This window comes from Hypanus sabinus, chromosome 26, assembly GCF_030144855.1.
Source record: "Hypanus sabinus isolate sHypSab1 chromosome 26, sHypSab1.hap1, whole genome shotgun sequence".
Lineage (NCBI taxonomy): Eukaryota > Metazoa > Chordata > Chondrichthyes > Myliobatiformes > Dasyatidae > Hypanus > Hypanus sabinus.
The window spans coordinates 40,011,524-40,026,884 of record NC_082731.1 but is presented as its reverse complement, the minus strand read 5'-3'; the positions used below and the strand labels follow the sequence as shown (position 1 = coordinate 40,026,884).

At 43.7% G+C, this 15,361-nt stretch overlaps 1 protein-coding gene across 4 annotated transcripts in view; it reads left to right on the top strand.

Annotated features, from left to right (window-relative positions):
* The window catches only part of LOC132381474 (spectrin beta chain, non-erythrocytic 1-like), a 210,632-nt gene extending 196,018 nt beyond the window's left edge, over nt 1-14,614 (top strand). For 3 of the 4 annotated variants that reach the window (XM_059950906.1, XM_059950908.1, XM_059950910.1), the window contains 5 exons: nt 364-421; nt 2,043-2,329; nt 7,328-7,501; nt 7,929-7,971; nt 13,597-14,614. In XM_059950906.1, coding sequence (XP_059806889.1) covers nt 364-421; nt 2,043-2,329; nt 7,328-7,501; nt 7,929-7,971; nt 13,597-13,761 — 727 coding nt within the window. In that variant the 3' untranslated portion in view covers nt 13,762-14,614. Of the gene's footprint in view, nt 1-363; nt 422-2,042; nt 2,330-7,327; nt 7,502-7,928; nt 7,972-13,596 lie in introns of those variants that run through there. The other variant, XR_009508044.1, reaches the window with a different exon arrangement.
* Nucleotides 14,615-15,361: the final 747 nt, after the last annotated feature.

Below are 15,361 nucleotides of genomic sequence, written 5' to 3'. Positions count from 1 at the left end.
AATCATGATGATCTGAATTAGAAAAAATACTTCAGTTGCCTAACTAGAGTCTGTAGTGTTCAGAATATTTTTTGCTCTGTACCTCAGGTAGGAGGCCCATGATTCCGTCTGTGTTGGTAACTATTCTCTCATTTTGGTCAACTTCAAACATGCCCATGAACACCCCACTGAGATTTCTCTTCTGTCGTGCTTTAACCTCGCCAGGATTCCATTCCCACACTCCTTTTAACCTCACTGGTTCCTTGTTCCACACTGACTTTAAAATCACTGTGACCCACCCCCTGCCCACCCATCCTCACACTCACTTTAAACTCATCATACGGCAAGGATCAGCAGTTCCAAACTGTCGTCTTATCTTCACAGGGACAGGAAAACAACCCTCGCTGATATTGTCGAGCAGTTACAGGAGAAGGAAGCCCAGGTGAGTGAGCTCAACTTGTTCTGTTTGCAGGGGTGCAAAACTGATCTGGACTGAACGAGCTTATTTCCTGATGTTTATTGAATATTGAGGAGTTTCAGACTCAGAATCATTGAAACTATTGAGTGCAGATGACTCAAAAATGAAGCCCTGTAATATTGATGCTCTAAGTCAGAGGGACCCTTGCCCTTAACCAAGGGGTCTGTGGACCCCAAATTGGGAACCACTACTCTAAGTGCTCATCTTGGTAACCTTAAGTGTGACCAGGGGTTTTAACTTGAAGGCAAGAAACTCTAGACATTGATTGAGATATAGCATGAAGCAGGTCCCACAGGCCCTTCGAGCCATGCCAGCAATCCCCCGATTTAATCCTAGCCTAATCGCGGGACCAAAATGGCTGGGATTACCTGCCTTGTAAAGACGCTGCTCAGAAGAAGGCAACAGCAAACCGTTTCTGTAGAAAAATTTGCCAAGAACAATCACGGTCAAGGACCGAGATTGCCCATATTGTACGACATGCTGCATGATGATGAAGCAGCATTCCTTGTTCCCACCACAGAAAATTCAATCATTTTGCAAACACAACCTGAACGAACATTGCTACCAGCAATTGGTTAACCTGTGCCTCCCTGAATGCTAATGTTTGGAAACTTTCTTAAGAAACAGTTATCCCAGCTTCATTGTTAATCTCTTGCCACTTGGTTTGCTAATGTCTCCTGCTGTGAAACAACAGTGAGACATCAACAACCTTCCAGTCCTCAGCCGTCACCTTGGTGGACAACAATCTTGGCCAAGCTCCTTTCCTGCTTGAGACGCTTTAGATGCTGGACTCTGGAGTAACATGCAAGGTGGTGGAGGAACTCAGCAAATCGAGCAGCGTTTCAACCTGAAGCATCAACAGTTCATTTCTTCCAGTAGATGCTGCTTGACAAACTGAGTCACTCCAACAGTTCATTGCATCTTTTTTATTTCGTTTTAAAAGCCTGGGATATATTCCATTCCAGCTTTGATATATATTGGAGCCTTTATTCTGTTCCATATCTCCAGCCCCTCTCCAAACCCCTGCCCTGCACAATGCCCTCCAATCCAGGCCCCATTCTGTGTCCCTCCCATTCTGTCCCTCTCCCCCTCTCCAGTGAAGGTCTTCAATTTCCGTCTGCCCTTGGCCACAGAGAAGGAATCTTTATTGCTGTTTCCGCCACAATTTTTGTTCTGATCAGTCAAGGCTGTTAGCTCTGAGCTGAACCCCTGAATCGGAAGGGCTGGTGGCTTTTAGCCTGGCCTCTGCACTTTGACCTTTTTGGCATGGGTGACCCTACCAAGAGTCAAACCACAAGGCCCTGATTCTTGCCTACGTAACTCTCTGGCCTGTTGAGGCATGCAAGCCTCCAAACCCTATGCCAAGGTTGTGGTCTTTGGATGTCCATTAATAAGACATTAATAAACCCTAATGATTAATTGCTGGTCCTCCAAGTAATCCTGCCCATTGGATTTTTTCCCTATAAATTCCCTGTGTTCGACTGACAGACCCTATTGTTCTTTTTGAAGAAAGGTACCACATTTCATGCCCTATCAAGTGATCTTAACAGACTGCAAGCAGTTAAAATCTGGTCTTTCCCAACAGGAGCGCGATTCCTCATTGTCCATCGGGCTGCCAAATGGGATCGAGAAGCTCCCAGAGAGAATCCCGCGGCCGGACAGACCACGGGCCAGAGACAGACCCAAGCCCAGGAGGAGACCGCGGCCCAAAGACCCCAACCAGCCCGGTTCAGAAACTCGCCGATCCAGGTCCGCCCCATCTCCCCAGAATAGTGTCGCAGTCCCAGTGATGGTGACGCATACGGCGGAGCACGAGGGGTTCCTTGCACGCAAGCATGAATTCGAAGCTCCAAACAAAAAATCATCCAGCAGGTATTCTGAATCTTACTGAGTATGCTTGTAATCTTGGTACCTAGCCATTTTGCAGTTTGCACGCTTGGTGTCTACCCTTGGTAGCAATGGTTCCTAGCCTTGGTACCCACCCATTTTGCACGCTTGGTTCCTATCCTTGGTAGGACTGGCTCTTACCCATTTTGAGTATGAAGTCCAGATCCTTGTACGAGTATGAAGTTCAGACTCTGGCAGTGTCTCAATGCTTGCACCGCTGGTGCCTACACACTTTCAACATTTTGTACGTTTAGTTCCTACCCTTAATAGGAATGGTTCCTACTCTTGGTTTCTAACCAAATTGCACTTTTGGTTCCTACCCTTCACTCTACCCTTAGTAGGAATGATTTCTACCCATTTTGTACCTCTTTGCTTTTACTCTTGACTCTTATCTAATTTGCACATTATGCATCGTTTGTTCCTCCCCTCGATTTGTAATCAATTTGCAGCATTGTCTTGGTTCACCGTGTACCCTTGTTTCACATCCTGGCAGTATCTCAATACTTGTACCCTTGGGGACTACCCACTTTGCATAGTTTACTCCCTTGGTAGGAATTGCCCCTACCCTTGGTTCCTAACCAATTTGCACAGTTAGCATCTTTTGTTCCTATGCTTGATACATAAGTATTTTGCACTCATGTAGTATTGGTTCAAAGTTGGCTCTGATCCTGGCAGTGTCTCAATGCTACACCCTTGGTTTCTACCCGTTTTGCACATTCTCAAACCTTGCTGCTGGTTAGTGCCTCACTCATTTGAGTTGTGTTGCAGGCTTTTCATTTGTTCAGTGTTTTGAAGCTAGTGTTGAGCTTGTCGTCACAAAGACAAGTACATGTATGCACAGATGCAATAAACTTACAGCAGCATCACGAGTGCACAAGCACTGGTGGAGCAACACTCGCAAATTAACAGTAGAAATTATCTGAAATTATACAAGAAAGAACATAATTTGAGCAAATGAAGTTTTTGGAGAAAATCGATCGGATTTAGAAGTGGTCATACTGTTGCAAAGCTGTGGTTGTGCAGCTATGTTCCTGAGCCAGATGGTTGAGGAAAGTAGTTGTTCCTGAATCTGGAGGTATGGGACTTTATGATAACTCTTGCACAACGGTAGGTGTGAGAAGATAGCATGTCTGGAGAATGGGATCTTTGATGATTGATGCGACAACCTTGAGGCTGTGCCACCCGCAGATAGTAGGGAGAGATGTCCCCATGATTGACTGAGCTGAGACCTTTAATCCCTGCAGTTTCCTAGTTCCTGATTACTATGCTGCCAAGCCAATCCTTCTCAACCTCTAATATGGAAGTTTCTATACTTTATGAAACCTTGAGATTCCTTACAGGCTGCCACAAAACAAAGAAACACAATAGAACCCATTAAAACACAAGAAGACCGTCGAACATCCAACATGCAGGGAAATAAAAAAGTAAGCAAATAACATTCAGGGTTGAAAGTCATGAAGATGGGTCACAGCTAGGCATCACGCAGCCGATTTAGAAGCCTGTAGTTTCAGGCCCCAGCCTCAGTTCAGTGCAGATTCGAGTAAACCTCGCAGAGCAGTGAGCCGAACCATCCCTGACACCCTGACCATTTCAATCTGGCTAAAATCGTTCAAACCCTGGGTTGCCCCTTGCTCTTGGACCTGGCCTGCCACTTCAATATGCTCATGGGACCGAGCTCCACCAACTCAATTTGAGCTGTACCTGACCTTTCCGATTGGGCTTGATGCTTAAATCGATCAAACCTCAGGTCTTTCCTCACTTTCGGGCTCAGGCTCTGCCTCAACTTTACCTCGTCTCTCCTGGCTTCTCCGTTCTGTTGCATTGAATGGCCTCCAAGGCTGCTCCAGCAATTCCCATCCAATTGGCTCATTCCCTGCTCACTTGCCCCAGACCCTGCTGCCTCGATTTGGTCCATGCGTGCCACACCACAACTGTCCTGCATCTTCAAGTCTTCAGTTCACTCCGTAAAAATGCCAGGTCAGTCAGACTCCAGGATTCACTCTGACAGTGAAGTTGTAGGCTATTTGCATTGATCATTTACCAGAAAGTGCCAGTGAATCATCCCAGTGGTGGAGATGCTATTTGGGAGTGAATTAGACCTGCTGGCTGTGAAGGATCAGTATTACATCTCTTTTCTCATTGTGTTATACTTTCTTCCCTTTATTCCATGGCATACTGTCCTGTTGTCAACCCTCTTCTTGATCCTTTGCCTTTTCCATCTATCATCTCCCAACTTCTCACATCATTCCCTTTTTCCACCCTTCCCACGTTCCCTCTCAATCTGGATTCGCCCATCATCTGCCAACTTGTGCTCCACCTTTCCCTTTCAACATTTTTATTCTAGCCTTGTCGTCTTTCTTTCCAGTTCTAATGAAGGACCTCGGCCTGGAATGTCAACTGTTGATTTTCCTCCCTAGGGTGACGCCTGATCTGCTGGAAATTCTCCAGCATTTTCTGTGCATTGATCAAGGAATGTCGTTGTGACCACAGGAAGTACTGGAGAATTCTGATGAATTTGGTGTCCCCCCCCCCCCCCACATCACAAACATATGTTCAAAGTTCAAATTTATATTCAATTGACATATATGTCACCATAAACAACTCCCAACCCCTTTTCCCCCTCACCTTTTCTCCTTGCCCGTCCATTGCCTCCCTCTGGTGCCGTCCCTTTTCTTTCTTCCATGGCTTTCTGTCTCTTTCACTAGTTTACTTCCCAGCTCTTTACTTCATCCCTCCCCCTTCAGGTTTCACCTATCACCTTGTGTTTCTCTCTCCCCTCTCCCCCACACCTGTTAAGTGTACTCCTCAGCTTTATTTTTTTCCAGTCCTGCCAAAGGATTTCAGCCCAAAACGTTGACTGTACTCTTTTCCATTGATGCTGCCTGGCCCACTGAGTTCCTCCAGCATTTTGTGTGAGTTGCACACAATTATGGACTTTTAGATGTCATGCTGAATCTCTGCAAACTCCTAAGGAGGTGTGCCAGAGTCAGATAAGGAGAACTCCTTTTCTTTCAGAAGATGTGAATCTTTGGATTTGTCTACCCTCTCCAGCTGTGGAGACTCACTCATTGGCTTCTTTAAAACAGAAGTCAACCAATGTGTGGAAAGTAAAGGATAAGACAAAATGCTATTTTATTATTGTGCATTGCAATGCACACGGACCTCCTTGTGAGAATATTTGTCCCCCTTTTGGTTCTGAACCTTTTGTGCAGGTCATACCTTCCCCAGAAGAGATCCCAATGATCCAAGAACCTGAAGCCCGGCCCCCTACAACAGGTTTTTAGCCACACATTTATCTGTGAAATTATCCTGTTTCTACCCTCACTGGCACATGGCACAGTTAGTAATCCTAAAATTAATATCCTGGAGGTCCTGCTTCTTCCTTTCTGCCTAGCTCTCTAAATCTCTTTTCAGGATGTCTTTGCTTTTCCTTCCTATGTCATCAGTACTAATATGTACCAACACATCTGGCTGCTCTGCCCCCTGCCAACCCCAACTCCAAAATGATGTGGATGTGATTTGTGACATCCCTGACCTTGGCAGCTGGAAGGCCAGATACCATCTGGGTGTACCGTTCAAGTCGACAGAATCTCCTGTCTGTTCCTCTGACTATTGAGTCCCCTGCCACTCCTCTATTCTCCCTCTTTCCCTTCTGCACTGTGGACTCATGCTCAGTGCCAGTAACCTGGTCTCCGTGGCAGAAAAACTTGCCAGGGACAATTATGGTCATGAGAGCTGTGGCACTTAATTATGATGATGAATTATGAATATTTGAGTATTCTTTGTAGTTTTAGCTATATATTTTGTGTAGCTCTATTTGCATTTTATCTTTTAGTTTAGATACAGTTTCTCAGCCCACTACGTCAATGTATGTGGTTATATATTGTATTGACTGAGATACCACTTGAATAGTCCCTTCTGGCCCTTTGAAGCCTCAACTCCCAACAATCCACCAATTTAATCCTGATCAAAATCATAGGGCAATTTATTCCAAGATTTAATCTACTAGCCAGTACATCTTTGGACTATGGGAGGAAACCCGGAGTAAACCCCCGTGGTCACAGAGTGAATGTACAAACTCCTTACAGGCAGCCAGCCGTGAGAATTGAACCCAAGTTGCCTGTACTGACTGTAATGTGTTGTGCTAACCATTGTGCTACCGTGCCAGGAATGTTCTCTGTGGAGACTATGTTTTGTGAACATTTTAACAAGCAATTGACTGCATTTTATGGATTGGTCTCTCTCCAATGCATCCTGACTGTTGAAGGAAACAATCTGCTCAAAGAACACAGGCTTGCAGGAGGAAACCAGCTGGCTAAGTTTCAGACCGTGCTTTGACCTGAAACATTTATTTTCCTCCCACAGATTCAGCTCTGCCCATTGAGTTTTTCCAGCTGATTGTTCATTGACTTTAACTTGTTTCTTATGTCTTTGTCTAAACACGTTGAATCTTTATGCTGTTTTCTCCAGCCTGTTTATGAAGCCCTTTGTGGCGTCAGGTGATTTTTTTAGAAGGTTCTTTTAGGAGTCCAAGAATGAGAGAAAACTTGTTGCTTCCCGATCATTTATTTTATTTTAAAGTTTCAACAAAGGAACAGATACGGAGCATAATGAAACAAAAGAACCTCAGGAAAAGACAAAGACAAGATGGCGATTTTTGCAGAGCCTGACACTGTTATTCTTAAATTAAGGGAAAGTCCTGAGTTAAGCAAACGGCCAATTAAAAGATAAATAATCACAGTGCATGTGTCATGTGCTAATACTTAGCCAATCAAAAATGAAAAGGTGACATAGTGTTGTTTTTTTGAAACTGCTATACTACTGTTCTGCCACTAGGTGGAGACAAACACCACATATTATGAAAACTATGAGTCAGTTAAAAATACAAATTGTATATTAATAAAACAAATTTAGTCTTGCTAAAAATATTGATAAAAGCATAAAAACAGCTACTTTTGACACCATCTTATTGTTGACATTCAGGTCCTGGGCTAACGTCTACTGCGTCATAAGTAAAGGAGATCTGGGGTTTTATAAAGATGCCAAGAGTCAAAAAGCAGGAACAACCTATAACGGGGAAGCACTTGTCACACTTAGCGAGGCCACTTGTGAAATCGCCAACAATTACAAAAAAAAGAAATTTGTGTTTAAAATACGGTGAGTATAAAGAAAGAAGCAAACTAATTTTATATTTATTCAGAAAAAAAGATGTATGTTCACAACAGGTTTAGATTATGGTAGAATAAGCGTTACTTCATGCAATGAGCACCTCTTGATTTCTCCAGAATTCCAAGTCTTCAGTCTTCATCTTTACCATTGTTCATTAATGTGTCAGGACCTGCATATTTAAAAAAAATCTGGATATTAATTTACTGAGTTTGTAGATGCTGTAAAAAGTCTTAATTTCATCATGATAACATCTCTTCTGCTCTGAGGATCAATGTTTCCAGTTATTCTCTAGTAAGTGAGAATTGATTCATACATACAAGACAATAGCACTGAACGTTTTAAGAAGCATGGCTTGTTCCATATTTTATGTGGTCTATTTCTTCTGCTATTTAAGAGTTTCTTTTTATTGTGACAGGATAACCGATGGCAATGAATACCTGTTCCAGGCAAAGGATGAGGTGAGCTTCACGCTGTGACTGTTGGGGTGGAGGTCATGGTTGAGTTTGATTCAGCACCTTGTGAGATGTCCCATAGGAGAAGTGCAGAGAAGGTTGAATTTATTGTATGCGGTGTGCGCAAAGTGAGAAATGAAAATGGGACTGAGCTGATGGTAAAGCCTGCAATAGGAATGAAGACCCTAGCAGATGACCCTGCTACACCAGTCAATCTAATGATGCTGATCGTGCAAATTCAATGTCAAGATCAAATCAAATCAAATTCAAGTTTAATTATCATTCAACCACACATGAACATAGCTGAACAAAACAGTGTTCCTCTGGGGCAAAGGTGAAAAATATACTCAGAAAATGAATAAAAATAGCATGCAAAAAAGCATTGTCACACCTTAAAAAAACCCCACATATATAGCTCAAGTCCCTGAGTGACATGTCGTGCGGTTTGGTTGTATAGTTCTCTGCAGAATGCCTGTCATTTCACTGATCAAACACTGGAGGGCAGCACTAACAAGATGCACCATGCTACACCACCTCTGGCGTCCCCTCTGCTGGGCTGTTTCTCCTCTGCTCCAGAGGGGAATGTTACTTGGACTTCACGGTTAAGTTGTAACAAGAGGCTGGATAAACCAGAAAAAGTCTTTTTACGCCCTTTTAGTATAATGACATCCTTCTTATAGCTGGGTGAATAGAATTCCCCACAGTACTCCCAATGTGCCCTTCCCAACGATATGTAACATTACGCTCCAACTCAATATCCATCCTGATGAAGACAACATGCACAACCTCTCACCATTCTGTCTCTTTGAAACCACTTTCGATTTACTACGTACCTGCATCCGTCTATCTGTGTGTTCTACAACACTCTCAGGGGTACCCAATTGCATGCCTTGGTTTATCTTTCCAAAATGCAACATCGTGCACTTATCTAAATTAAATCTGCAATTTCTTGGCTCGCTGGCCCAGTTGATCAAGATCAGTTTATTGCTATTTTTATCCCTCACTATTTTATATATCTTCATCAGCTCCCCCTTGAATACCTAAAGCATTTCATTCCAGGCAACACAGTGGTGAATGTCCTCTGCACCCTCTCCAGTGCAGTCATGTCCTTCCTGCAGTGTGGTGAACAGAACTTCACGCCATCTTCCAGCTGCAGCCTAGTCCTGTGTTTCATAAAGTTGCACTGTGTCTTCCCTGTGTTATATTCTATGTCTTGAATAGAAAAGACAGGGATCCCATATGCACTTGTATCTCCTCACCCATCTCTGCCACGAGGGTCAGGGATGCTTAGAGAAGTACACCAAAATCATCCTTTTCTTCAGTGCAACCTACTTATCATGCATGTTTTAGTCTTATTGACCTTTATTGTCTTATTAAAGCTTCGAAGGTCCAATTTAATGTCAGAGGAATGTATACAATATACATCCTGAAATGTTTTTTCTTCGCAAAACATCACGAAAACAGAGAAGTGCCCCAAAGAGTGAACGACAGATAAATGTAAGAACTCCAAAGACCACCCCCCAGCTCCCCTCCCTCCTGCGTGTAAGCGGCAGCGAGCAGCAAACCCCCCTCGCCCCACTGGCAAACGAAAGCAAGCGTCAGTGCCACCACCAAGCACTCAAGTGTGAGCAGCGCAACAGCAAAGACACGGTCGCACAGTACCCCAACGACTTTGTGTTTCACCTGTGCATTCAACGTACCACAGGTATTCTCTCACCCTGATAAGGGAGAAGGAGGTGTCTCCGTTTTTTCCCCAGCTAGCGGGGAGACATAACAAACAACTCGTTGGTTTACGATGTTAAAAGTTCATTGCGTCGCTTTTTTCAAGCTCTCTGTCTGAAGATCGCAAAGATCCCAGGTCTTCAGGCCCGTAGAAGGTATCCCGACTCCCCCGATGACAGATAGGTCTCCTGCCATGACACCGACTCTCGATCCGCCTGTCTCCAGAGCCTAGAGATCTTAGGCTTCGGAATTCATGCCAGACTCTCAGGCCAAACCCTTGGCATTCCGAACAATGGCCAGTCCTGAAACTCTGAGTGCAGGTCCCATTCCTGCGAAGTACTGAATTTAGAGTGTAACTCCAGGTCAGTGTCTTCAAAAGAACCCCATAAGGGGAAAAATAAAGATATTAAAGATGGAACTAGAGCTGTTTCCAAAGATACAAGCAAAGGAGCAGCCGTTTAGTACCATCTTAACTTCGGTTTGCATCTTAAATTGCATTACTACACATTTTTAAATTAAATTAAAACTGCCCTTATTGCAGAAGGTGGAACAGGCTTGATGGGTCATTTGACCTAGTCCTGCTCCTATTTAGGTTCTCATCTCGTCCCTGTCATCATATCGCCTCACTATTAACACCACCACCATTTCACATTTTATCACTGACTGCAGGAATCAGACACTTTCACTGGGCAATAGATTAGATCCGCTCTTCCTCTGTCTGATGAAGGTCCACTAACGACAGCTCCCTGTTGGGTATAGGACTTACAGATACTAAGGATCACACCGCTTCAGTTTTTGAACCTCAGCAGGTTTATAGTTCATAAGGATTCACCAGGATCCCTCTCACCACCATATTTCATAGGGTTCTACCATTCTAGCTTTACTGGTGCTCCCAAAATACACCCAGCTGCATCCTTCAGGATTAAATCGATCTGCTGTTTCTCTGGAGACACAAGAGAGCCAGCAGATGCTGGAAGCTGGAACCAAGCAGAAGCTGTTGGAGGAATCAGTGGGTCAGGCAGCTTCGGCGGAGGCAGAGGGATGGTCGACATCTCGGTCTGAGATCAGGATTGACGCAGGGTCTCCACCTGAAAAGTGGACGATGTCTGTGCACCCACTGATGCTGAGTTTGCCTGGCTGCTTATTCCTTGCTGCCACTTCCATTATCTCATTTTCACATTTTCTTTTCTGAAATAAATATAATCAGTGGTGCAGCCAGTGTGTTGGCGCGTGGCCTAGTGGATAAGGTGTCGGTCTAGTGATCTGAAGGTCATTGGTTCGAGCCTCAGCTGGGGAAGTATGTTGTGTCCTTGAGCAAGGCATTTAACAACACATTACTCTGCCACCGGTGCCAAGCTGCTTGGGTCTTAGTGCCAACAGCATCGGTGGCATGGAGAGGGGAAGGCTTGCAGCTTGGGCAACTGCCGGTCTCCTGCCCAGGCCTGTGCCCTGGAAACCTTCCAAGGTGCAAATCCATGGTCTCACGAGACTAATGGAAACCTATATACTATAGTAATGCTGCCTGACTGTGAATGGGGCCAGTAGCAAGTTAAAGTGTTTGTGCAATGGATTTCCATGTAACAATTACAGCACAGGCCATCTTGGCCCTTCTAGTCCGTGCCGAACGCTTACTGTCACCTAGTCCCATCGACCTGCACTCGGCCCATAACCCTCCATTCCTTTCCCGTCCATATACCTATCCAATTTTTTTGTGTCAGCTGGTACAGAGAGTGGTCTTCGACGTTCCTTAGCAGGATGTTCAATGAAAGACCATAAGATTGTAAGGCATAGGAGCAGAATTAGTCATTTGGCCTATTCAATCTGCCCTGCCATTTCATCATGGCTGATCCATTTTACCCTTCAGCTCCAATTTTCTGCCCTCTCTCTTTATCCCTTCATGTCCTGATGAGTCAAGGATCTATCAACCTCTACCTTAAATATGCATGAAGACTTGGCCTCCACAGCTGCCTGTGGCAACGAATTCCACAGATCCACTAGTCTCTGGATAAAGAAATTCCTTCTTGTCTCCATTTCAAAAGGACACTCCTCTATTCTGAATCTGTGTCCTCTGGTCTTAGACTCTCCCAGCATAGGAAGTATCCTCTCCATTTCCACTCTATCAAAGCCTTTCACCATTCAATAACTTTCAATGAGGTCATCCCTCATTCTTCTGAATTCCAGCGAGTACAGGCCCTGAGCCATCAAATGCTCCTCATATGACAAGCTGTTCAAACCTGGAATAATTTTTATGAACCTCCCTTGAACCCTCTTCAGTTTCAGCACATCCTTTCTAAAATGAGGGGCCCAAAACTGCTAGCAATTCTCCAAGTGAGGCCTCATGAATGCTTCATAAAGTCTCAGCATTAAATCTTTGCTTTAATATTCGAGTCTTCTTGAAATGGATGCTAACAACGCATTTGCCTTCCTCACCACGGACTCAACCTGCAAATTAACCTTTAGTGTACCCTGTACAAGAACTCCCGATCCCTGATTCCAACAATTACCCAGAGAAATCTACTGTTTGTGGGTATGAAGCCAAGGAGAAGGTCACCCTCTCCTCCACCACCATATAATGTAATAAAATACGAACCACCATGCTTAATATATGATCACTGTCAATAGACAAAGGCAGTGACAGGTTATACAATGAGATAAAATTAGAAAGTTGACCATTACCCATTCTGTAGTCATTGAGCAATCCCCGAGCATGTATTCCTTGACCCAACATATTGATGAAACTGCAAAGAACGCACAACAGCAGCTATATTTTGAAGCTTGAGGAGAATTGGTATGTCACCAAAGACAAATTTATACAGATGCGTCATGGAGAGCCTGCTAACTGGTTACGTCACTGTCTGGTATGCAAGGGCCACTGCACAGGATATGAAAAAATCTGAAAAAAGGTGAAAAATTAGCCAGATCCATCATGGGCGCTAGCCTCCCCAGCACCCAGGACATCTTCAAAAGGCAATGCCTCAGAAAGGCAGCATCCATCATCCAGGGCATTCCTTATTCTTACTGCTGCTATCAAGGACAAGATGAGGCCTCTGTAGGCCAGGGTTGACCGAGGATCAGGTGTCCTAGCGGTTTAGATTCACAGGCCAGGCCAGAAAAATACGGAGATCAAGCTGTTGTCCACGTCGCGACACCCCCTCTCAATGCATCTGATGAACCCAAAGAAATCACAGAGACCGATACAGTTTGGCACCAGCAGCATCACAGGAGTTGCCATTTGGCTTTGAACTCAATGTATGAATGCCTTAGGGACTCCAGCTCCTGATTTTTCCCTTGGGGTTTATTCCAGAAGCCTTCCCCATGAGTGGGGACAGCCTCATGGCAGCGGAGGTTCGAGATCAGAGCTCTCCTTCTCCTAGACGAGCTTCAACCACAGCGGATGAGCCCCCTCTGCCCAAAGCAACTGGTTTAAAGGCACTAGTAGCCCACCTTTGCCCCTTCTCTTGTAAGCAAAAACGGTTCTGCTGGGCCACGCTTGAAGCCAGGAGCTGGCTTTGGTTGTCAGAGTCTGCTTGAGATAAGTGCTATTGGGAGCATTTAATAGGTGGTGGGAGCTTATCCCCTCTATCACCCCTTGCTATAACAAGGCGATGGTACAGGAGCCTGAAGATGCACTCTCAATGTTTTAGGAACAACTTCTTCCCCTCCACCATCAGATTTATGAATGGACAATGAACCCTTGATTATAATAATGTTATTGTAATTTGTACTTATTGTAGTGTACTATTGCCACAAAACATGTCTTGCAATATATGCCAGTAATATAAAACCTGATTCTGATTCACTTACACAGCAGATGGCTAATTTATTAATTTCTTAAGCCAATTATTTTCTGATGATTCTAGGAATGGTACTTAAATGATAATAAATCTCCAAAACGTGATCTCTTTGCAGGAAGAGATGAACAGTTGGATCAAGGCTTTTTCCACCGCCATCACAGAACATGCAGAAATTGTGCAGCAAAGCGGCCAGATCCCTCCTACTACCTCCTCCACCGATGAAGGGAATCCGAAACGGGAAAGTGATCGAAGATTCAGCCTCTTTGGGAAGAAGAAATGAGTATAAGAGGTTGTCTTTGACTTTAGAAACCACAGCCATGATATTGGATATTTGGATTTGCACTTGATGTACAAATGATTTCATCTTGAACCTGAAGACCTAACGTTTTTAGTTTTATAATTTACACAAATGTTGAACAATTGCAATTGCTTCTCTGGAATGGACTTGTGAAGACTTTCTATGAAAATAACAGTTCAGTTTCTCTTCTGTTCATGAATATGTTCGGCTGCTGGCTGGAATCTCAAGGCTGAATGGTGAAGGAGGCAGGCTTGGCAAGTCCATCTGATCCAATACGTTGGCAGTTTGCTGGGGCTTCTGTTGCCTTTTGTTCTCTCGTTCCATGCACTTGTGGATTTGATTCAAAATGTTCGGCTTGAGTTTGATTAATAATGACAATGAATAAGAGAAATATCCCCCCCATCGACATATTTTATTAAAAGAAATGACTATCACTCCATTCAGTTTTAATCTTCTTTACAAATAGAAAACTTCTGAGAAGATGCACTGCTTGTTTTATTTATCAGCAGAAATATATTTAATGGTCACTGCTGTTAACTGGAATCTTTGCATAACATTGAAATGTAAAGCAATTAATTTTAAATGTGATTTCTGGCATTGTAGCAACTGGTATCCTTCACAGGCGAATCTAATTCTTTTATGATTTGTAAATTTCTAATGTTGGAAGATGAAGAATTAACGTCACGTTTGAGGGGTTCGAACTGTAGATACCAACACGATACTGGGTCAAACTGTATGGTTTTGGGCATTTGTGCTGTCCCTTTATCGGTTCCTCAGGATTGCTGTCAAAAAGAGAAAAATATATTAAATAAATATTTAGCTAAGATCACAGTGACATGCATTGGACCACATTAACATACAACACAACTTGGCTCATTCATCCAAGACATGTGATTGTTATTTAAGTGAAGTGTGAAACAGACGATGTAGGAGATTGAGACATGGCATTACAGATGTGAATGAAATCATGGTGGGCATAAATAGGGTGAACACGCAGTCTTTTTCCCAAGGTAGGGGAACAAGAAACTAGAGGGCAGAGGTTTTGAGGTGAGAAATTAAAGATTTAAAAATGGACCTGAAGGGACCTTCTTCACATTGCAGGTAGAGCATATATGGAATACCACAGGAAGTGGTAGAAGTAGAATACCAACATATAAAAGACATTTGGATTAGTACATTTATAGGAGAGGTTTAGAGGTATGTAGGCAAAAGGTGGGCACATGAAACTAGCTTGGTGGCCACCATGGAAAAGTTGGGCCAACAGGCCTGTTTAAATGCCATATGTGTGCACTTTTTGTCACCTGCCTTCAGGAAAGATGTAAATAAGGCTGAAAGAGTACAGAGAAAATTTACAAGGATGTTGCCGGGACTGGAGGACCCGAGTTATATGGTAAGATAGAATATGTTCGGACTGTGTTCTCTAGAAACATAGAAGATTGAGAGGAGATTTGATAGAGGTATATAACATTATGAGGGGTATAGATTGGGTAAATGCAAGCAGGCTTTTACCAGTGAGGTTGGGTGGGACTGCAAGTAGAGGTCATGGGTTAAGGGTAAAAGATGAAAAGTTTAAAGGGAAATA